This window comes from Thermobia domestica, chromosome 15 (genome assembly GCF_964235325.1).
Source record: "Thermobia domestica chromosome 15, izTheDome1.hap1.1, whole genome shotgun sequence".
NCBI classification, from domain to species: Eukaryota; Metazoa; Arthropoda; class Insecta; order Zygentoma; family Lepismatidae; genus Thermobia; species Thermobia domestica.
The window spans coordinates 133,436,959-133,462,640 of NC_137468.1; the positions used below are offsets into that span (position 1 = coordinate 133,436,959).

At 35.8% G+C, this 25,682-nt stretch overlaps 1 protein-coding gene across 1 annotated transcript in view; it reads left to right on the plus strand.

The window, feature by feature from the left end:
* The window catches only part of LOC145671246 (RING finger protein 207-like), a 456,974-nt gene that overhangs the window by 31,212 nt on the left and 400,080 nt on the right, over positions 1 to 25,682 (plus strand). The window contains exon 2 of the mRNA XM_081740160.1: positions 21,503 to 21,791. Coding sequence (XP_081596286.1) covers positions 21,598 to 21,791 — 194 coding nt within the window. The 5' untranslated portion in view covers positions 21,503 to 21,597. The remainder of the gene's footprint in view (positions 1 to 21,502; positions 21,792 to 25,682) is intronic.

Sequence of the window (25,682 nt, forward strand, 5' to 3'; positions counted from 1 at the left end):
GTAACTTCTGTTTCTGGCGTTTAAAGAAATATATGACACGCTGTTTTTTACCGGCTTTGTTTCAAAGCAACTTAACACCAGATAATTTTGCAGAGACCGAAACAAATGATAGTTTTCACGATGCCAGGTCCGGGGTACACGGTGGATGTGTTAAAACCTCCAAGCCAAGTTCTCGTAACTTCTGAAGAACTGTCAACGGTGTATATAACACCCGTTCTGTTAAATAGTTACGTCCGTTTTTTCAAATTGCTAGATGCATTCATGCTAATTATCCACAGTACAGGTCCGAGAGTATTGTTCTGCTCGGTGGAAGCAGTCAAAATACACTATAACGCTCCAATTCCACCGAATGCACAGCATAACCTTTCTGGACGTCAGTATGGGCTTTACCACAGACTGCAGATCTTGTCTTTTTGACCACTATATTTTCGAGCATTGTTGTAGGTTATCCACTTTTCATTCTGGTGGTGAGTCGTTTTGGAAATAACACGAGTTCGTTACTTTCAGTTCAGATTCGTAGATAGAAATTCGACCGAGTAAATGTTTCTGAGTCAGATCATATGGCACTCAAACGTAGTTTTTTTTTTTTTTTTTTTTGCCAGCTTTTTCAAAATGATTTATCACTGTTTGGTGATGGATGTTTAGGTCATTGCCGATGTCATGACGTTGTACACACCAGTCTTGCTAGACTTTTGAAAGAATACCATCTACTTTTTTTGTCATTTTTCGCCTGTCATTGAGTAGCATTTCAGACATCAAAATTTCTGTAACGTAAGCTACTAAACCATAGTTTGACTTAAATTTTAATAACGTATCTTTCCCGGAAGTAGCATAAATTTTTTCATGGACCTGCGCGGCATTTGCGTCTTTATCGGAACTATATTGTAAAATGTAGAGTAGTTTTGTAGAGTCTTAACGGCGCAATACCTTACGTCTGATTATAAAAATTCCAATACATTTACGTATCTGTTAGTTTCAACTGTCGTCTATGAACTTGCATTAGGCGTGACCCACTGCGATTCGTATCCAGAGATTTGATTCACTAATGCCATCTCGTACCAAGAAGACCTAACACAAGAACTACCAGAGGGTCATTTTGACTCCTCAGCAACATTGAGCATTCTTTCATTTCAGCTTAAATTATAATGCACTCACCAGGCTACACTAATTTTTATCTTTCTAATCATAGTGTTTGTACTATAAATATTAGTTTCTAGATTTCATTTGTTTTCTTTTAAAAATGAGATTTGCAGAACTACTAGGGGTCATTTTGACCCGTTCTAAAATTCTTTCTGTTCATTCAGTTTGTGAACAGTAACGAGGGCAAATGTGCGATTAGGTTTCGGATAATGGTTAAAGTGAAGAATAAACATTTTGAATAGTCTTCCATATATAATGAAAGATAGATAGAAGCACACAAATAATTCCTGTTGCCGAACATGTAATTCTATAATTTGAACCTCTCTTCCATCCCGAACTACGTGTAACTACGGGTAACTAAAAAATTACCAAATAAATAACTTTGGCAATATCCGAAACAACAGAAGGGACATTCCTGCTTCAATACACTCCCATAATAAAGATTTGTGAACCACAAATGTCCCCAAAACCATGGGCATCACACTTACAACACACCACTGTAAAAAGAATGTAGTGATGTTAAGCTTCCTTCACTCTGACGTAAACAAAAGAAGAAATCCGTTAAAATTTCGTTTTTCAACAAACAGAAAGTTGTAATAGACATTGTAGACTACATGGCACATAAATATTATTTCGAACTGGTGAAAAAAAAGGGGCAGTATAGCTTTTCATATGAAATTTTACCAGCAATATTACGAACTTGTACCAGAAAACCTCAGAAGTCAGACCGGGAAGTAAAAGGTAAATTAAACTTTGGATTGGTGTTTTCGATACAAATTCTTATGTGAATCGTACGTGAAAGTGGTTCGAAAATACAGGCTATTGGATACAGGAAGTCCTATCACCATGAAAGCTTCAGGTTTTTGTGCAAAACATCAAAAGAACAGGTCAATGTTATTTTGACGTTGAAATCATAATTTAAAAACAAAAAATACTGGATATGACAGAATATTGCATTCTGTTATTCATATATGCTTCGCAGTAATTCCGTAAGTTGTGCAACCCAAAGTTTGGTTGCGTATATCTTTTGAACCAAGAACGATAAGGACCTGAGACTTGAAACAAATACAAGCCTGTTCTTTGTACCTAGGTAGATATTTTCGAGATCATGACCAATGGTTTAGTTTGTAACGTTTTTGTGTAGTAACAAAAGAGAATACCGAAAGTGTAGAATAAAAAATGTATAAAATGAAGAAAATCAATATTCAGTTGCAGAAAACTGATGATGTGCAAATTCTAATTGCTTATTATTAATTTAGCTGAAACATACCTGTTGCAGTAATTTTACGAGGACAGTGTTGACAGGGGCCTCGTTTCTGTCAAAAGACACCCATTTTACGGATTTACATTAAATAGCCTTTTTACATGGCAACACTGCATCAACTTTGTCACATTTTCGCTCCAATGGATAAATGTTGATGCATATACACAGGATTGACCCGCAGGAAATGAGTTTTCTGTAACTGAATATTAATTTTCTTTTCTTTTATTTGTACATTTTTAATTTTACACTTCCGGTACTTTGTTTCGTTACTACACAAAAACGTTACAAATTCCAACATTGGTCATGATCAAAGTGGAAAAGGATCATGATTTAAAAAAAAAAAAGTTGATTATTCGATTTAAATCGATTTTTTTTATTTGAATCAAATCTTCGAATAATACAAGTCACGAACTGCAGAAAAAACATTGGGAATCAGTATTAAATGTTAGTTATACCATTAAATGGTAATTATGCCATTGAAGTGAAAGTATTGGGAATTTTGAATTAATCCCCATCGTTAACCGATTTTAATCCCAAACAATGTTTCTTAAGCATTAAGGAAAAAGTACAGCAACGCTTATCAACATGGCTTTTTTTTCAAAAGTTATTGATATCACAGGCCTACGTTTTTCAACTTTTGAAAAGTTACAGAAACAAAACTCACTGATTCTGACTAATTTTAGGTCCCTGAATATGATATCCATTTTACTACATTAGCTCGCATTTTTGTGTAACGCATAGTTGCCAGATTTACCATAATAGGGAAAATGAGCTATCATGAAGTGTACCGGCCAATGAGCTGTTTGCGTGCCTAAAGGGAATCAACTTCATTTCGACAGTTGGTCAAGAACGACATTCAGTTTTAAAAATTCTTAAAATTAATTTATTTAATCAAACCAGTTAAAAAACTATATATTCTGTTTGTGTATTAGCACTAAAAACTATATATATTCTGTTAGTGTAGGCCTATTAGCATTTACATACATAGAGTAATTTTTTAAAGTCTAATGTTTAGAGCTGCAAATAACACCATCTGCTTTACTTTTTTCTTTTATGAAATGTTGGGTCCTCTCTCTTCACCGACCAGCAATAGTTCCCCATCATTGCAGGGTCCCAACGTCCTTGATATCGAGTTTCCATCGTTCTTACATTCTGGTGAAACCGTTCTCCCATTTAGTCGCTTACATCTGCAAGATTTTCTGGAAAGAAGTTGAGGTGGGAGTGCAGAAAGTGGATTTTCAAACACATGCGACATCCCAGAGCTTCATATGCGACCAGAAGTTGCTGCACCAGAGCCTCGTAATTTTGAGCTTTAGTTTTGCCCAAAAAACCTTTTACAACTTGAACAAAAGCACGCCAGGCATTTAACTCTTTGTCGTTTAAACTCTGTTCAAACAATTCGTCATGGATAAGTTTTCGAATATTAGGTCCTGTGAAAACTCCTTCTTTTAATTTCCCATCACTTAGTTTTGAAAAACACTGTCTAAGATACTTAAATCCTTCACCTTCTTTGTCCATAGCTTTTACGAAATTCTTCATGGGGCCCAGCTTAATATGAAGAGGTGGAAGCAGCACTTTGGCTGGATCGATAAAAGGCTCATACTTGATACTGTTGGTACCGGGCTTAAATGTCTCTCTGGGGGGGGGGGGGGCACTCTTTTTGTTAAAAAAAAGTTTTCCTGTGGCTCTTGAGTCCCAAAGACACAAAAAACAAAAGTACCTTGTAAATTCACCTTGCAGACCAAGTAATATTGCAATAACTTTCAAATCTTCGCAAATTTGCCAACCATATTCTTTGTAGTTAATATGATTTAAAATGAGTGCGAGATTCTCGTAAGTCTCTTTCATCGAAACAGAGTGTGCCACATGAATAGACGGCAGCTTATTTCCATTATGAAGTAAAACTGCTTTCAGACTGTACTTAGACGAATCTATGAAAATACGCCAATCGAATAGATCGTGTTGAATTTCTAATTCATTCATCAGACCATTGATGTCCGTGCATACGCAAAAGGAACCTTCCATTCTGTAGTATACTGAAAAGGGCTCGTTCCTTTTCCTGTAGTGAGTGTAATATTTCCAGGAGCCAGTAAATTCCACTCTTTGAGTCTAGCACCCAAAAGTTGAGTTTTCTCTTTCGAAAGTTGTAACTCTCTCACTAAATCATTCAACTCATGTTGTGGGATGAAGTGAGGCTCATCTTTTACGTGGAAGGAACTCTCTCGGATCTTCATCGGCAGATATTGAGTTGGTGTCTTCATCGCTTCCTGTAGGCGATGTAGTATCGATAGTTTCCCAATCTTTCGGAGGAGTAGGTACAGGTAAATTTTCTCCATGGGGCACTGGTCTGATCGCGGATTGCAAGTTTGAGTATTCGATGGCACGTTGTTTCTTCTTGTTACTTCCTGCTGTATTCGTCATACAGAAATAGAAATCATCATAATGATTCTGGGGTTCTCTCCATATCATCGGAACAGCAAAAGGCATCCTTCGTTTCGTTCCTTTATGCCAGGCAGTCGAGTCGCATAACACATCAAACAACACGCATGAGGGGCCCAGCTTTTATCTTGGTCACCGATCTTGCAGCCAAAATAAAGATAATATGCTTTCCTAACGTCATCATTTATCGATCTAATCTGCGACTTAACCATAAATACGCCACAGATATATCAAAATCTCTCCGGTGAATTTTTACATCCTCTGCGGGAAGAACTTGATATTTTGCACAGGAAAGCGAAACTTAGAGCAACATCACAACCACTTATTCCATAAAATCACTAAAGGATACTGAAAACACAAACAGTTCTAAAAATACGGTAAAATAAAACAAGTTACTGACGTAAAAATTCCAAGTCAATTCTCCCAACAAAACTTATACACTTCAGAGATTACTTACTGCAATGCATAAGAGCAATACTGAGCCACGCAATAACGGCGCAGTCGGCGCTTTTTTCGCCCGCGTCATCGTGCCGCTCATTGTTGCCACATAGACCCTATTTTTTAAACCGGTTTCAGTGGCCAAAAAACAAACAAAGGAGGGGGAGGAACACGTGTCAAGCATTGCAATCATCCCCGTCCTCCCGGTATTGTTTTATATATAATATGCCAACAACAAGAGAGGTCCTATCTGTCGCCAACTGAGTGAAATTAATTTATTTCTTACTCAAATAGCATTGTCAGACCGGTTACTTCGATGACAACTGAAGCTGTCCGTACAAAATGGCAAAATTGGCAACAATGCATAACGCCAAAATACGAGTTAACGTAGTAAAACGGCTATCGATTTCGAATTCAGCATCCTGAAATTAGTCAGAATCAGAGGTTTTCCTTTCTATAACTAAACACGTCGGCCAGTGTATTTGGCATAAATATATTTAAAAAAAAAAATAATAAAATAAAAATAAAATCGGGCGGTCCAGAACTAGCTCGCGATACGAAATACGTATAAAATATGTAAATTTCGCTTTAGGCGAGAGGAACGGACTCCTCTAAATACGCCTCTATTATCTGGGAACAAGCAAACAGACGCTTGCACACACAAGAATTTTCGTCTTAAATGTCGAATGATGATTTCCCCGGGGAAGCAATGGTTAAGTTCATCGCCTTGTATCAAGAGAGTTCAGAGTTCGAACCCTGGTGCGTACTCAAGTGATTAGAAATCTACATTAAACTTTAGGTCCCTAGGCACTAAAATTCAAACTTTATAGTCAGGGAGATACTAATAGATCCAGAGGGCACTAATAATGTTCAAGGAGGGCTCGAACACTTTTCTTCATACACGCACACACAGTTTACGTAATTTCTTATGCAACTCAGGAGGGCGACACTAAAACGTAGGGGGATTATGACCGTCAACACGGCCATAACACTGCACTTATAGGACAAACTGTATATTTTCTCTGATTTTTAATCAACATGCAAAGTTATTATTTCATTCATGCGAACGGAAAAGTTATTTTCTTGCTTTGCTCTTGATGCTTTGAGCTGGTGAGAAATTACGTTCTTTCTTTGTATGCAGGTGTTCTCGAAACACACTGCCACCGTCAATAATACAAAGAAATCATTCTTTAGTGAACCAAATGCTTATCTCATTAGCAGTGTGCTTCGAAACAGCAAACTTTTTTTTTTTTTTTTTTGAGTGAAGTTCCCAACTCATGATTTTGGCTACTAAGAGTATTTTATATATACTTTTCATATGAATGATTATCAACTCTTGGAAATCTTTTTAGATACAAAATTGCAGACGAGGTGCGACACACCGACGCTTTGTTATCTCAACTACCGTGGGAACTGTGTTCGCAGTCTGTGTGAATTACAGACAGAATAGTCAATTTCCACATTTGCCAATCTGTATTTTTTTTTTACTAAATTATTTTGAATTGAACTATTATGAGAAGAATCCATCCGCTATAGACTGAAGTCTTGAAATTGGTCTGCAACACTCATTTAATTGCAATTTCTAGGTCTTCGTTCCCACGAAACTAAAAGACCTGTTGCCAGAACTTCTGACTATACCGTAACTACATTTGCATCAAGTATGAATGTATAAACTGGCGTATTTCTCATACTAAATCTTAAAAGACACTGCCAACCAGAGACATGGCGACAGGATTTTCCCGAGTGTTGGCAGAATCAAGGAGTTCGCGCTTGGTATTAATGGAGTAAGACATGTAAAGCCTACGTTGGACGAACTTATTTATGTTCCAGTATGGGAAGTCATGCGTTCCAGGGACACAATGTAAAAGGGGACATGACACCTATAACTCTCCTGAATTTCGTAGCAATTTTGCCTACCTATCACTGAATTCAGTTTTTTCTATACTTCATTTGGGTAACATAAAGTGATTGCATATAGAGAGAAACTGGGAGGCAATATATGTTTTTCGTATATCAAAGTATTATTTTCTTGCTGACATTTGGAGAGTTTTTCTTTCTGGCGCATAAGTGGAAGCAACAAGTAAATGCTCCAGCATATTTAAGATACCTATGTATTGCTTCTATATTCTAATCACTGTAATTTATTATGCACTCCTTTCGTTAAATTTACTTTAATTTATAAATAGGGCGATCCAAATACTAATGGACACGAATTTTCATCTTTGCATATGATAATAGCTATTTGAGGTAGCCCGAATAAATTTGTATTTTTTTAAAAAATCAATATGCCTAGTTAAATACTCATTGCTTGCTATTTCAGCAAACAATGTGATAAAACTGCAATATTATTTATTTTGTATAACATTATATTCCGTGTGTTTAGAAAGTTACTTGACAATGCAAAAATTCCCATTCTGTTGAGAATGTGGAGGGCAAGCTATGGTTTCTGTATTGTACGTATAATTGTTTCCGGAGGTACAATAATTTAAGTCCTTTGGTAATGTCCCCCCCCCCCCCGTACCAAGAAACAAGATGACTTGCTCGGTTAAAATTGCTCTGGCTCTTGTTATTGCTGCGATACCCATATAACTTTTACAATATGAAGCTAAATTATTCAGGTTATCAAGAACATATTTTTTTCTTTAGCATAGCACAAATATACTCCCTTTTCAAAAGAAAAATATAAAAAAGTGTTGCTGGGGTACACAACTTCCGCTACTTGGAAATTTATTTCCATCGTTTACTCGGGTGCAGAATTACATTGTGTCTTTGTTTTGCAGTATTGTACCCTTTCCAATTTCGACATTCTGCGCAAAAATTTCTGGGTGCGCACCTGGTTACAGTTTATACCTTATGAATGTAAGCACAAACCTCAGTTCATACTTACTTTGAATGTTGCAAAAATCCGCAAAGGTTCCATAAAGATTACAATAATACCTTGTTCTTCTTAAGAGCCTGACTTACTAAAAATAATACAAAATTTATCATTTTTCTTTTGCTTGTTTATTCATAAGTGAAAGAAGATAATAAAAATGCAAGTGATCACAGTTATAGATAATATTATGCTACAACAGAAAATATGAACTTGAAGAATTTTCGGTGTTGCCATTCATAAAAATTATAGTATTGCCAGAATAACAACGCCCCTAAAATCTGAGTTGAGGCAGTGATTAGAGGAACGATCTCAACTGGATTTGATTACGTATGATGTTGTTTTGGTTTCCTGTGAACTACTTTTTTAAATAACATTATTATTTAGTTTTAATAACTGTATGTTAAAACTATTTTGTTTATTACAAACTAAATACAACTATTATTATTTTGAAAGTAGTTCACAGGAAACCAAAATAACATGATACGTAACCAAATGCAGTTGAGATCGTTCCTCTAATCGCTGTCGTAACTTAGATTTTAGGGACGTTATTATTCTGGCAACACTGTAATTTCTATGGATTGCAACACTAAAAATTCTTCAGGTTTATATTTTCTGTTGTAGAATAACATTATCTATAATTGTGGTAAGTTGCGTTTCATTGTCTCTTTTCACTTATGAAAAACAAGCATAAGAAAAATGGTAAATTTTGTATTATTTTTAGTAAGACAGGCTCTTATAAAATTCTACATTCGCTCTGTTAATGTAACAATCTATTGTACAGATATATGTAGATGTGACAAAGGGGAAAACAATCACATTATCTTTAAAGACTCCTATTAGGGTTGGATAATAATAATAAGGAAAAACACAAATAATGTGCTATGAGAATCTTAACTATTCAAACAATACTATGCTATAAATAAAATAATAACAATAATACTGATTTATCTTACATATATAAACAAGAAAAAATACTACGTCAAGAAGTTAATTACTTGAAACAATACAAAAATAATTTACATTAATGAAGCTATCAAATAAGAAATTGCATACAGCGCAAGTCGAGAGGTCGCTATACTGCCCACTATCACATTGGTCCAGGGATTTTATTATATCCACACACCAGATCATATTAAAAAAAAAAAAATCGATGGGCGGACGAGTATAGACACTATTAAGTGTGTCGAATGCAAGCATCACTAAAATTGTTATGCGTAAATTTAGGTAAATTAATAACATTATTTTCGTCCAGTAAAAAAATTCTGGGAGAGACAGTTTTGCATCTAGGGGGGCCGGCCCTCCCTGGCCCCCTCTAGTTCCGCCTATGATGTGTGTGCGAATACTTGTGGAATCATCAGCGTGCCAGTCGTATATTGACGTGTGTGTGTACAAAAGTGAAATACAGTTAAACCTGAATTTCCAAACCACTAAGGCTACCTATGTCATATTTTATTTTATCATTGTTAATTTGCGCTTGAACAAGACACGAGCTTTGAACCAGGTTGTTATCAACTGTTTCTTTAGAGACTATCCTAGGAGCCAGTACCCAAGGGAGACGGTAGGTAGCAGGGTCTTCGTCCCACTGAGATATGGCTCAATTCAACTATGATCCCTAGTCCCTACATCAGGACATCTTCACCCGGTGGAAAGCAGTGGCAAAGACAAACCACTAAGCTTTACCTTGCTCGTGGGCTTTGGACAGTATATCAATCATAGTTATGTCAAAAGGACAGAAAATTGATTGTTAAAGAACCCTAAAAATAACAAAGCTGAATATAAAGCAAGTGAGGACCAAAGCCAAATTGATTTGTTTTCTTCAGTGATTTAATACATATAAAATACATAAATTTTGCCAGAAGTTATGTAAAATGTACAAAATTTTCAAGTGTCGGAGAGGGGATCGGACCCCCCTAAATCGCCCATAGTATTTGGAAACAGACAGACAGATGCGCACACAAAAGAATTTTTGTCTTAAAATGTCAAATATTGATTTCTCGAGTGCAATAGTTAATTTACGAACCCCATGTTACGAAGAGAAGAAAGCAGGATTATCCCATTACCGTGTCAATAGACACTTAGGTCAGATATTTTAGAAGCCTAGCATCTAAGTTGACCTAGACTTCAGCCCAGTAGGATTCGACCGCCCTAAAATTTGATACTTTATAGTTACACAATCTGGCCATTATTTTCACTTCAAATTAATTTATTTTGTAATTTGATTTAAATCAACGATTTTTATTATAAAAATCATGATTAAATCAATCCACCTGGTCATGATCTCTAAAAATCTGCATAGAGCACGCTTACATTTGTTTCAAGTCGCAGGTCTTTATCGTTCTTGGTTCGAAAGATATACGCAATCAAATTTTGAGTTGCGCAGCTTTACGGACACACTGTATACAGGGTGTTTAAAGACAATATCTACAACGTTCGGGAGGTGATTCCTGACATTAAGATAAGACAAAAAGTATAGACTAACCTGGGTGCACAATAATTAGGGAATCCGTGCTCGCGAAGTAAGTGGGAACCCTGATTAGTAAGATAATGTGAATATATTCACCTCCTGAATGAAAGTGGTCCAGGTGCATGTTCATTTGCATTTAAATCTTAGATTTACAAAGCGAAGTGTTATTTATAGTAAAAAATATTGTAAAACTTTGTGTGATTTCGTCTCATATAAGGAAGAGATAGAGCTGTTAATAAAAAGAGTGTCCGGAATCGACTCCCACTACCAGTTTTATTGTAAAAATCCACTATAAGAGTATTACAGAAATACTATACAATTTGGTCTCTATTTAAAAAGGTAAGTAAAAGGTAGTCTTTGACCGAGTGGTCGCAGACAGGATCTCCAACAGAGCCCCGTAGCAGGCTAAGAGGAGTGGAGTTAAGGAACCAATGCTCCGTAACAAGCAGAGGCAGGTTAAATTGCCAACAGAGCCCCGTAGCAGGCTAAGCGGCTGAGGTTGGGATTCCCAGACAGAGCCCCGTAGCAGGCTAAGCTAGGAGATAGGATAGGCGTAGTCCCGTAGCAGACTAGAGGCCTGGGGTTAGGTTACTCCAAGAGTCCCGTAGCAGACTAGAGGAGGGTCACCAGAGAACTGGTATTGAGCTGGATTCTTCTGTCCAATTTATAGCGTCCCTTGAGTGGCGGTGGCGCTTCTGCTTCGATTTAGTCTTCTGCTCCGTGGGAGGGGCTAAATGTCGTCTGCAGGTGATTGCAGGTCCCCCTGGTGGAAGTTCCTCTTGATGAAGCACGTGGTGGTGTTTATAAACACTAGATGCGTGGATTTGTTTATAAACAACTTCACATGGGATATTACAATATATTGTTGTTGCAGAAGAAGCAGAACTTTAGCAAGATGATAGATACTGCTCACGATTTCAAATTTCAAGAAAGGCTAAGCAAGAATTGCAGTTAGCAGATGTACGACGTTAAATAAACAATTTGTAGTGTCTATATTCAGATATTATTTCTGACTAGAATAAGGTCACATGGGAATATTTTATTTCAAACGTACCCTATTGGAAGTCTGTCTGGATTAATGAATGTAGCATTAATTTCTGGAAGTGGATTTACAGAGGAATTTCTCTGGTATTACGCGAAGTAAACACAGGAGAAGAATAAAAACATAACTAACTAACTCTATGGCCTATGGAACCCGGAGGTTCAATGCCGCGTTCACAAAAGCTCTCCATTGACTTCTATCCTTAGCTAACTGCATCCAGTTTCTAGTTCGTATTCCAATCTCTGCGAGATCCATCTTAATATTGTCCCATCTGCGCCTAAGTCTTCCAAATGGTCGTTTTCCGACTGGTCTTCCAGTCAAGACTTCGAAAGCGTTTCTACTTTCTTCCATTTTAGCTACATAACCCGCCCACCTAAGCCTCCTAGACTTGACGACCCTAACAATGTTGGGTAAACCATATAAATTATGTAGTTCCTTGTTATGAAGTTTCCCTCATTCCCCATTCCCGTTCCTCTTGGGTCCGAATATTCGTCTCAGGATCTTGTTTTCAAATACTTTCAGTCTATGTTCTTCCCTCAGAGTAAGTGACCATGTTTCGCAACCATACAGAACAACAGGCATGATTATCGTTTTGTATATTTTAAGCTTCAAATTCCTCGACAGAATTCGCGACAACAAGAGATTTTGAACCGAATAGTGACACGAATTCCCTGCTTTTAGTCGACATTTAATTTCTCCGTGAATATGATTTTCGTCTGTTAATATTGATCCTAGATATTTGAAAGTATCCACTTTATCAAAAGTATTATTTAATATTTGAACGCATCCATAATTTGCTGTATTCCGGTCCCGACGTACTTCCATGTATTTAGTTTTCTCTGCATTTACTTCTAAAGCCATGTCTCTGCAAGCGTTTAATAAGATCTCTGCATTTCTTTCTATTGGTCTCCTATCATCCCCTATTAAATTTACATCATCAGCATATGCCATAGCCTGGTGAATACCGTTCAACTCTAGGCCCTGGTTGCTATCTTTGGTTTTCCTTATAGCGTATTCCAGAACGAAGTTAAATAATAATGGCGACAACGCATCTCCTTGTTTCAGGCCATTTTCGACGTGAAAGCTCGCGGAGAAAAATTTTCCTATCCTGACTTTACTTTGGGATTCATTTAAACATATCTTAATTAATCTAATTAGCTTTCTCGGTGTTTCAGTGCTAAGTAAATTGTTATGTGAATAGTTACTGTAGTTTTTAAGAAATCTTAGTTCACGCTCATACCGTTGCTACCTTGCCTTCTTACAGACGCCTGTCGGGCACTATTTGCTTTGCCCTTCCTCGAACCAGAGTAGACACAGTTTTTGCATAAAGTAACCACAGTACAGATTAATGCGTGTTTTTTCTCATCAATAATATTTTTAATTGGATATTGACAATCTGTACGTAATTAATTTGGCATACCCCATATTTATAATACTTGATAATGCATTAGATTATCATTTAAAATAAGAAAAAGTATTTAAATAATTTTATAAAGTGCCCCCCCCCCCCCTATATTTTGAACTTGCACGAAATTAAGTGCGTGCTTACCTTGTTTATCTGATGAGTATAATTCTACTGTCGTTTTTAAGAAGTCTGTCATTGCCATTAAATTTTGTTTTACTGCCGAAGATCTTGCATTGTCCTGTTTTGTCTCGAAATTTTCTACAGCATATGTAGTTTTCACCAATTTTGTTATTCTATTTTTGTCATTTATAAATGTACTTAATCCATTCCCATCGGTCAGCTCATTTCGCGCTTCGTGCAAACGGTCTCTTGTGTAATTGCCTCTGGAAGAGCACTGCAATTTTAACGCGTTATTATGGTTCGAATTCTATTCTACATTGTGGGTCTACATTTCATATACCTTTGGTGATCAAAATGGACACTTAACTTCAATAAACAAGCAACAATGCAAGTCTAATATATTTTAATTTACTGCCTCATGACATGTTCTTTGGTCATCATAATTTTCCGCTGCATCTTTGCATTTTTTTTCATAAGACGATACAAACTAATGTACTACTACTACTGAAGAAGGACAGTCGGTACATCCTGTCCGAAATATATAGCTTATTCCTGAATTTTCGGTGATCAAAGCAACATGTGACGCCAGAATAAAATTAACAAAATTAGTACTAACCTCTTTTTTATTATTATTATTATTATTATTATTATTATTATTATTATTATTATTTCTAAGGAAATAATAATACCGGTATCGAATAATTCGGAAGCTCTCATTTTCAAGGACCGTTAAATCTTGAAACGTATTCAGCAATTAATGCTTCGACACTTAATGCTTCGACTTCAGGAAATCGTCAGTTTTAAAAGCGTAACGTATTTCAACGTAGTAACAATTGTAATAGATCGTTCTTTTTTTCGCGAGGAGAGAGGGTCTGCACTATTTTTCCTTTTCTCTTTTATGGAACTACGCTTTGTGTGAGTGCAGTTACAGATTTTACGTTACAGTTTATTATTTGCAGGTAACTAATATTTTTATCCAATTCTTGAGACGAAATTTTTCATTTCCCACGTAGAAGCACTATGAAGTCCAAACGAAGTCCAGTGTTGCCATATCCTTAATTTACGCACTAAAATTATTTGTAATTGTAGTAGATATTAAAATTCTTACGTAAAAATTTCGATATAACTAAAAAATCAGTTTCTATAATGTGTTATTGCTTTATGCTAAAAACAACAAAAATATGTGAAACAAAATTCTGCTGTTTAATTTTTGTTTATGTATATGAGATAATAGTATCTCATTCTCTGTCCAAATTCTCTTTCTCAATGTTTTAGATTTTTTTCCCCTACCGTAATGAAATATGCTTCACGGGACTCTCTTAATTGCTATTTTAATTTAGTATCGCTATTCCTTTTTTACATACCTGTGGAAGTATTTAGACAGAAACAAGATACCTCGTACATGCCACCTAATAATTTTTGTCTACAAAGTAGTTTCTGTAGTGGCTCAGAGACCTTTCCAAATTCGTAAGTTGTTTTAAACGACTTAACTTTCAGATCTAGTTTTTGAAACTTGTACGATAGGCTTGAGAATAACGGAAAAGAGATCCATTTGTTATTTTGGTTTGTCTTTAACTATTCTTTCTATCTTCCAACCTATGAACGATGTTAAAGGCTCGTTTCTGCCAATCAACCATAATGGGGCTATTGTAAACATTAATCAATCATAATTTGGTAATGTGTTCCATTTCTTTATTTAAATCCGCCTGACAAGTGGTAAACTCTTATACCTTTCAGACCTAGTCATTTTTGGCGTTTTCGTAGAGTGACTATTTACAGATTGATATGTTAAGGCTTTGTGTTTTAGAAGAAGAATGTGGCAGTTTTATGGCATAAGTTTGATTTCAGTGTTGCCAACGGGAAGGAAATGTAGGGGTGAAAATTCACAAAAAAAAAAATCCCTAACCGAATTTTAAGATTTTTTTGGGCTGGCACCACTGTTGCCACATGGGGTCCAAGTCACCTCAAAAAATTCTTTGGTGTGTCGACAACTCACAGTAAAAACGTGAAGTTGTTGGCTGCTATACAAAGACAGAAAAAAATTTTCTCATAGTGCAAACGAAATTTTGACAGTTTCTCCACCTTAGAAGCAAAAAATCATCAGTTATGCAGGTGCTGCAGCTTCCCTAAGTATTCTATTGGAACTCTTTATAATGGATTGTGTAGGCCAAAGATGGAGTTTTCAGATGAATTTTTCACCGAAAATCGGAATTAAAATTTTCTGTGCCTGAAAACACTGCTATCAGACAGACGTAGACTATCTTAAAACCAGCTTTGATACCCCGCTAATATATCGTAGAAGGGTCAATCCATTTCATATCACCCAGGCAGTGTTGCCAACATTGTTTTAAATGATTGTTTTAATCATGAATTCATTATAGGTAGATAGTCAAAAAACAGTGAAAAATGTGTATGGAATATTTTTTTCTGGCAGCCATTTTTAAAATGGCAGTTGGACATGGCTATTTTGAACCACTTCCTGTTTGAATAGAGGGTTGACGGAGGAGATGGACCCTATACTTGGTACGCTGAATCAATTGCAGAAAAACTGAATCTCGATATCTTTTACCGTCCTTGCTCCAATACCTGTTAAAAGACGGACGGACGGACAAAAGTGTTCTACAAGATTTCCGGCATTTATGCATAGCATACAGTAATTTGGATGTCTAATAAGTAATTTTCGTTGTGGTATTAGTTTTTACTGTTTCTGTTTTGTGGAAGAATATTACTGAAGTTAAATCTTTTTTGTTTGCTTGGTGGTTGAAATTTAGCGTCCCTTTTCAATACCGAAACTATACGAGACGTGAACAAAAAGTTTAAAGTGAAATCCAAATCACCGTAATATGTTGAATGCTTTCCCTTCGGAAATGAAACCCGGGAGAACATGCACCAAAGGAACACGCACTAGCCGCTAATCCAGCGAGGAAAGTTTGAAATCTTCTTTCGGAATTAGGAATTGGTATATTAAAGGATTTTTGTCGCTACCGAGTAACATATTCACTCTGAGAATTAATATTGTAATTGGTGGTAGTAGTAAATTTCTATCACTTCAGGTTGCATTAGAGTAATAAATTCGGAGATGAAACTATTCTTGCATCTAAAAATGCTTGTCGGTATTGTTTTCACTTTGACGATCAGTGTTAAAGCTGGAAATGATAGTGTGTTACCACTTCTGGTTTAAGCAAAATTTATGCTCTATGGTGATCAACGATGTAACCGGCAAGGATATATTTCTGCCATTTCCGGATTAAATAGGTCAGTGAATTAGATGAACCCATTCGTATTCCAAATATGCATTTCGCGCTATTTGATCGCTTTTTCTCTGATGCCTATCGACAGACGGACGAACATAGCCGTTCTATAAGACTTCCTATACCTACACATAATATAGTTTAGAAATCTTAACTGAAATTAATTCAGTTTTTTTTCATTTTCGAAAAATTCATTTTTCGAAAAGAATGTGGCCATCTGAATTCCACATAAATTGGGAAAGACGGACAGGGTCAGGAAAAATTTGCTTAGTCATGGAAATTCAAGGAAAGTCAGGGAATCAATATGAAATTTTCAATGTTAACCTTGTCATTGTGAAAGTGAACAAGAAGAAAGAGCTCAATTGTGTAAAACTGAAACTGTAAAAGTCTCGGTAGACTTCGTTGCAATTCCTTATATCATGTATTTTCTATAACACGAAATTTGCTTACTATCAAATTGGAAAGCAAAATGACTGTAAAACTTGCACAAAATACACTTGATTTTTCCAAATTCCTAAGAGTAACTTTTTTTTTCCCCTCTGCTCTTAAAAGGTCTGGAGTATTGTAAGTGTAGTCTCAGTCGAAACATGGTTTGAATATACTCCTGCTTTCTTTTCCGTTTGGGCCATTTACACCTAGTAAACAAGTGAATGGCTTAAACTGCGCTACCGATTTCTTTCAGTATCCATTTCCTCCCTTTTCAAGAAATGATTTGTCGAAACCAAAATGCTGCTGGGGTACTATGAGGGAGCGGCAAAAGAAACAGCGATTTCGTATTAATATGCTGGGCCGTCAGGTTGGAACATAGGACTGTATCATACTCCTGATAGGTTTCTACAGTCTACAGCTTCCTTGTTTTGTTCTCTTGTCTATGTTTAATAATAGTTATATGAACGACTCCTCTCCGGAAATGCTATGGAAAAGCAATAACTGATGAAACTTTCAAAATATTGATGTGTACCGAATTCTAAGAGATCAGAATTTTTCTTTAATCTCTTTCCTACGTATAAATATTTCACCGTTCGAAGTGTATATCAAATGTCAGGTCTTTTTAGTGCAGTCTAGAAAATTAAAAAGAAAGAAAAATGGAGCTTCACATTAGAAGAAAAGGTGAAGATTACTGAAGCAGAAAAAAATGACAAAATATCGATGATAGAAATAACGTGCGAGATAATAAAATTTGACACGCTTAAAATAAGAAACAACAATGAAATGTTGGATGGAAAGTAAGTTGACTAGAAAATGATTGAAGGGTGAAATCACAAAAATGCATAGTTTCATAGAAAACTTTAAAACAGTAATGACGAAAACGTTTATCCTTTCGAGCACTTTGAGCAATAGTTGGCACTACATAGGTACCGGGGAAAGGAGATATCAGACTATGTGTTAACATTCTAGGATAAGTTGAGAAGCTTCTTTTGATTTGACGCCTCACCATTTTAAAAATTTAGAAATTTTCTCCTTTGACTGTCCAAACAGCAGCGCTTGGATAAGTACAGTGATTGAGTATTGGTTAAATTCTTTCGTCGAATTGAAGAAAACCATCGTATTTCATGTACTACTCATATGTATATATGGACAAGGGTAAGTCAATAAATATCTGCAATTAATTTTTATTACAAGAAAAAGTGTTTTTTATTCATATCATTTTTCAACATAGTCACCCTGCATTTCAATGCACTTGGTCCACCGTTGCACAAGCTTTCCGATACTCTTTACAAATAGATTTTTGATTGCACAGCAAGCCACGAATGCACCGCTTCCTTCACTTGTTGATCGTAGTTAAGTCTATGGCCTCTAAGAGCATCTTTTAAGTGGACCAAACAGATGATAATCCGACCGGGCGAGATCGGGACTGTATGTAGGATCCTCGAACGCCTCGAAACTCAGCGTCTGAAAAGTTTGAGCGGTGTGGGCAGTGGTATTGGACGTGCGTTGTCATGTAACACAAGAACACCTTCCGACAATCGACCTCTGCGTTTATTGCGAATTGCAGGCTTCAACTTGCTTACCTTCATATCACTGTACTTTTTACTGTTCAGGTAGTGTTTCCAGGATTGGCCCTTGTAAGTCCCAAAATACTATGAGCATCACTTTCCGTACAGAAGGTTGACTCTTGAATTTCTTCTTGACTGAGATCTGGGGTGATACCATTCCATGCTCTGGCGTTTGCTCTCTGATTGAAAAGTGATGAATCTACGTTTCATATCCAGTGGTGATTCGTCTGAGAAACGCTTCACCTTCGTTGGCATAACGGTCCAGTAGGTGCTAACAGATTCTTACAAGGCTTTGCTTGTGCTTTCTATCGAGGTTTTTCGGAACCCATCTCGCCCAGACTTTGTGAAAGTTGAGCCTGTTATGCATGTCATATGCAGAACCAAGATTAATCTGCATATGTGTTGCCACTTCCTCAACAATCAGTCGTCTGTTATTCAGGATCAAGGCATGGACTCGTTCGATAATGTCATCAGTTATTGCTGTAGTTGGAGGTACTGCTCTTTCCTCATCCTTCACGCTCGTTCGACCACTTTTGAACTTTCAATCCAATGGTAAACATTTCGCTGTGGCAACACTTTGTCCCCGAATTGTGCAGAAAGTCTTATATTAATTTTCGCTCCGACTACACCTCAGACCACTAAAAATGGATGACAAAACGCTGTTCTTTTGTGCACACAGTGTGGTGCGGCCATCATTACTTCGCAACAGCAAAGTGGACTGATGTGATAACGCTGCATCCTACCACAAACGAAGTCAACTGTGACACCTAGCATCTGGTGAGCACACAATGCCGTAGAGCCAACCTGACAAGAAATAGAAAAATATTGCAGTTACTTATTGACTTACCCTCGTATATATGAACTATACAACTCATAATTTCGTTGTATATTGTGTTAAATCCTATATGGGTTCAGATGTTTTTGAAGGCAGCACTTGTTATCTGCTTTGCATTTAACAGTATACGCTCTTTTACTGTGACACACTTTAAATCATCGTTGTATTTCTCAACAATATTAATACAAATTATTTATTCTAATTATTGTATAGCATGTTTTTGTTTCTAAACTTGCTACGTATTATTTCGTTTTTATTGAAGTTGTTCTGACAGTAATTTGTTTCGTATAAGTTAAAGAGCCAGGAAGCTCAACAAAGCAGAAAGCTTTTCAGCAGGTTACTGTAAAATTACGATTAATTCATAATCATAGTTTACGAAACGATAATTTGCTTTACATTAGTTTATTTTTTTAACTTTTTTTTGAATGATGTTTATGATCGTAGGGTCACCTCGTTTAGTCGTAATTCATAAGACAAAAATGAAAGTGAGTGGTACTGGCAGTTTCTAGAAAGGACACATGCCAAATAACATGAACAAAAATGACACCCATGTTTGTATCAGAGTCCTAACTAGCAGGGTTGGCTGGTTTAAACCAGCTGGTCTTTTCAAAAAAAAACAACTGGTTTAAACAAAACAAAACAAAAAAAAAAAAAGCTTTAAATCGTGTGAACTTCATGGTGACGTTTCCAGATATCAAACCATCCGCATTGCGTTTATCTACTTTTCACCTTTTAATCAAGCAGTCCCGTGTTCAATTCTCGGTCGAACCACAACCCATCTTTCAAGTGTAAACCAAGTAACGATTCGAGGTGTCCCTTTAAGCGAAAGTCTTCTCTGTGATAACCTTGGTATTTCATAAGGATGTTAAGCCTAAACATACGAAATGAAATCAAATTATATATTTCTATTTGAATAAATGTCTGTTGTTTTATAAAGAAGCCAAGCTTGCTTAAATATATCGATAGAAATTGGCAAAATTTATCAACAGCCTACGTAGCTTCCAACATCAACTTGGATTTGACTTTGTTTTAATTTTATTGAATGATTCTACATACCAAATTTGTAATTTAATACCTCAGTTTTAGCGTAGTGATTATGATACGTTGACCTTAAAATTTTACATACAAATACATTTAAAGTAATAACAGGATCTTCCCAATGGCTAAGGCGGGAGTTTCCCGATTTATATATAATTCTACTTGTGTAACTGTTTATCTTTTTGTCCTGAAATGACTCTTGACAATTATATTAACAAGTAGGTCTATGTAAAGATCAGTACAACGTATTTTTATCAGGAGTCCTTCGTGAATGAGTAGGCAATCGCATTTGTGACCAATTAGTCCCGGTTTCGTATCCAAATGGACAATTTCTCTTGGATGTAAGTCGAGAAGCGGTTTGGATTCCGCTTTAAGCTTATGTGACCCCTTCCAGCATAACCTTGTTGTTGCATGATAACACCAAGGCGAAGCAAACTAATTTCTGTCCATATCTAATATAAATACATAGAGTAAATTATTTAAACCAAAAAAGCTGTTTTTTTTTTGTTTTTTTTTTTCAATAAAAAACATGGTTTTGGCCAACCCTGCTAACTAGGAAGATTATCAACTTACGAGAAGGATGGTCGAGTTTTGATTTAGAGTTCTTTATGCAGTTTATATTCTCATTATAAACTATGGTTATGTATTTTATGAGTATATTATTTCAAAAGTGTATCATCTAATTGTTTTATAAGAGAATTCTTAAATTGTAGAAGATAACATTTGAACATATCATATTGTGCGTAAAAAGTTTTTTTATTTTAACGTTTCAAGCTGTATGGAATGTATCTCAAACATTTCTTTCCAGCTATATGAAACGTACCTCGCACTTTTACAGAATACCTGGACGACATGAGTTTTCACTGAGAGTCACTAAAGTAAAATAGTCTTTCTAATGATAGAGCATGGAAAAATCTAAGATTTTTTATTATTTTTTATTTTTTTTTTATTATCAAGATTGATTCAGGCATTACATATATAGCATATCAATTCCAGAGCAGTTATGGAATATTGGATAAGTTTGGAAAACTCCGTAAAGCTTCATTGGAAGTTTCTTTTTTATGTCATTAATTCGATCACATTTTGTTTTCATTGTGTACGTACTGTTAACGTTTGGAATATGAGAGATTTGTACTCTTGAGTTCTCAATATTTAGAAATATTGCTGAAAGGTTCTTGTTTATTTTTGTTGTAGGATTATCTTCAGATGATCATGGCCAACCTTGTAGAAGAAAAAAGACAGGGCTTCAACACCACAGTCTACAGCTGAGTGGATATCTCACTCGACTGATGATGTCTGGTGGAGCTTTCCATCCCGGAGAAGGAGGAGAACCAACAGAACCCAATCCCCGAAATCCCCTTTTGTGTTATATTTGTGACGACTATTATCACGAGCCATGCCTTCTCGCATGTTACCATACCTTTTGTGCAAGATGTCTACGAGGAAGAGATGTAGATGGAAAAATGGTCTGCCCCCTTTGTGGGTAAGATTGCAATAGCAATTAGTATATGTTGTTGTCTTTTATGTTCCACCGACTATTCGTGGAAATACCACACATGTAAATTTCATTGCATGTAAATAATTGTTAGAAAACTGGTTGTTAGTAAAACTGAAATGTATGATTTATATGTTACATATGTACGATGTACGGCGTTGTTCAAAAAGTCTTGTCTACCCACTTTGCTTTAGAAGGCGATGTTCTGACAACCGTACGCAACAAATTCTAATGCTATGGCTCTAGATAAAGATTTCAATTAACCAAAGAATATTCATATTTGTGAATTTAATTCAAAATGTGGGTAAGAGTACAGAGCTTTTCAAAGAGGGGTGGGTGGCTAGGAATTTTTGAACAAGACTGTAGCTTGCTAAATTAAGTTTTCGAATTACACTTACATGCCGTGAGTAAACTGTTTGTAGACTGTAGTAGTTCCACCGTATGTTATGAATTGAATACATTCCACTGTTGTTAACAGAAACATAAATTAGACTTCAGCCTTCTAATCTGTTTATACCAGTGGATATAACATGGACAATGAGTATATTTAAGTCGTAAATGAGGGTAGAATAATTGCAACTGACGAAATATTAAATATTATCTCTAAGATAGGATGTCAAAAAGTAAGATCAGTATCCAATATGAAGTAGGTTTTACATCTAGTTTCCTGACGTTTGTTTTGTGGAAATATTTGAGTGAACCAGTTCTAGAAATTAGTGTGTAAAGGATGGGTGGTTTTCGGTAAACTATCTGGGAAGAGATCTGGCTAGGTGGTAGTAATTATGGGATAAATAATGTTTAAATTATAAGGAGATGGGGTATAAGAAAGAAAACTGGAATAGAAGGATTTACGGTAGCAGCAGGGATAAAAGTGGATTCGAAAAGGTATGCATGACATCACGCCGTCCTCCTTGCCTATCTTTGCCCATTGTATTTATTTCAGGAAGTGGAGGGACGCCATAGGTATATTTTGGAAGTGGGTGTACGGCGTCTCCCTCGTGTCCCTCACTTTTACTCCTGAGTAACAAGGTATTTATTTTCTCACGATTAAAATATTTGCAGGTAAGGTATAAAGGAATCCAAAATTGGAAAATACTGACACATGATATTGATTACGTTCTGTACCGCCGTGAAAATATCTTGCGCATTCTCGACTTCGTATATAACCAGTTGACGAATCCTGGTTCAAGCCTTTTCAGTTGTATTCATGGTATGTCTGCAGCTACTGCGACGAGCATCCTGGAACGTTCTGCAAAATGTTGTCCAATCGTGCGTAAACTGCACACTCGTTATTTATCAGGTGTTCGTACTGCAATGCATGCTTTTGTTTCCATCATTTTGCGGTCCTTCGGAATGTTCATTATTAAACATTTTTCTCCGTATTTGTTTCTATAGTTTCACGTTTTGCACGACTCCTATGTAGTTACACGTATCTAGGACATGATTTTTTTTTTTTTTTTTTTTTTTTTTGTATCTTCGTTTGCACGTAGGTGTATATCGACGTGTTTTCACCCTTTTCACTTCTACAGTAATTAACAATTTTCAGTACGATGGATACACAGCGTCATTTCATCATTGATTTTTCCACAGAAAAAAATAAATGATAGTCGACGATGAGATTTGAACACACGACCCCTCACTTTGAAGTCGACTTCGTTTACCACTCGGCCACACGGTCGATACAGCAAAGGTTAGTCTGGCTTTTTTTTTTTTTTTTTTTTTTTCTGGAACGCGTAGACATTTCCCTTATTCTCGCAACTCATATTCATTCTGCACAAATTACTTTGTTTCGTTTCAACCTCGATGGACTTTTCCCAGCGTTATCTATCGTGTTCTAGGTTTCCACCTACCAGTTCATTCCCGTTTAATTTTTAGAATGATGGCGATATGCCAGTTACAGTAGGTCTTTAGTTTGTCAGTCGAATTGAATGTTTTGAACCTGCATTTTGCAGCTACAGTGTCAAAACTAATTCCATTATATATATATATATATATATATATATATATATATATATTCCATTATAGATATTTTTTTGTATCTATATATATATTCCATTTGTTTATAACATTATGAAGTACATCTGGTCGAGTACCAGATGCAAGTTTGAGATTCGAAGTAGTTGTTTCTTTTCCATGTGCACACGAAACTAATACTGATATTCTATCCACGTCATCTGAAGTTTACAATATGAGGTAGGATTTTGCCGTCCGAGTGTATGACAATTGGTTCTTTATAATCAAAATTCAACCTTAATTCTTCAACAGATCTAACACGGAAATATTATTGTATGATCTTGTTTAGTATTGCTGTATAATTTCGTTAAGCAGCAAATTTCGCCAGGGTTATATTTTGTTTGCTTTCGTGTTCGTTGGACTTCCATTTTATATATATATATATATATATATTTCTTTTCTGCAGCAGTAATATTGATACAAGCAAATTATGTCTTTAAACGCAAGGGTGGAAAATTAACTTTTAATGGAGCATTGTCACTGAGATTAACATTTTTTTGTCCCCAATGTTAGAGATCGTATGACGAACTCACATATTACAAATTCCTGTAAACTGAAGCTAAAACTGCTCTTTGCCCCTTGCAGTCATACACTTGACAAAACACGCAAAACTGACTGCAGATACTTCCGAGATTTAGTGACCCTAATATGTGAACAACAAACACAGCTGCTGTTACGGTTTTTTTGGAATGAACAAAAGAATTTCGCGTTGTCAACTAGACTAATAGAATATTACACGAAATATGATTTACTCGAAAATAGGCATTTTTAGTCATTGTTTACAGAGCAGAGTGCTAAAGAAATATATTGCACTTTTTAACTCTATTATGTGTAACATGTTGAGAAATTGGAAAGAAGTAAAGCGTACAGTTATATCTGGGAACTATCTATATATAAGGCGATCGGAGCAAGCTAGTTTGTCGCGACAACTTGAAAACCGGTTTCTATGAAAGCGACGCTTTCTTGAGTAAAAATCTGCATTTTGCGCGTCTATTTTTATTTAAAAATTTATCCTTCATTTATTTTAGAAAAATATAAATTTTAGACTTTTTTTGTTGAGAAAATTGATTTTTTTCAGAAACATGGAAATGATAAAGCTCGTTTCGAGCTGCCTGGACAGCATTATTTATTTAGCACGTTAATGAGGAACTCTATAGTTTGCACTTTTTTCTTGACCAAGAGATCAAACCCAAAGCATAGAATGTAGAAGATAAAAGAAGAGAAAGAGATTTGAGTCTTATATAAACGTAAAGTGTTAATCGTAATCCTATTTCCATTCAAAAGCGTAATTGAGCATGGCATAATTGCCTTATCAAAAGTCTAGAAAGAAATTATTCGTTGCAAGCGGAAGGAAGTTAAAAAGAAAAGTTATAAAGGGTTGTCCATTGCTGAGTATAATGAAGACTTCGAACACATATGCATAGCATAATTTGGAAGTCTAATAAAAAATTAACCAGCATATTACTTTTTCTGTTTTGAAAATGCATCTTTAAAGAATAATCGTAAAATTAATATTATAAGGTTTTATTTGATAATTTTCCTAAATATCAATATTTAATATAGCGATCACACATTTAATTTCATCCGCCGGACTACAATAGAGCGTTAACCGTACAAAGTTAATTTAAGGCACTCACTTTCGTCTCTTAAATTGTTATAGATTGTTGATTGTTAGAAAATATGTTAAACGTTGAACTTCCATTGACAGCTGTCTGCAGCAATGTCGGGACATACATGTAAAGGCATGGTTTCTTGTGGGGATATGATTATGGAAATTAAATGTTTACACTTAAATAGCAATTTGTTGCTGCGTCATAGAATACACATCCTAAATATTCTATGCATCTTTAGTGGATGACGATAACG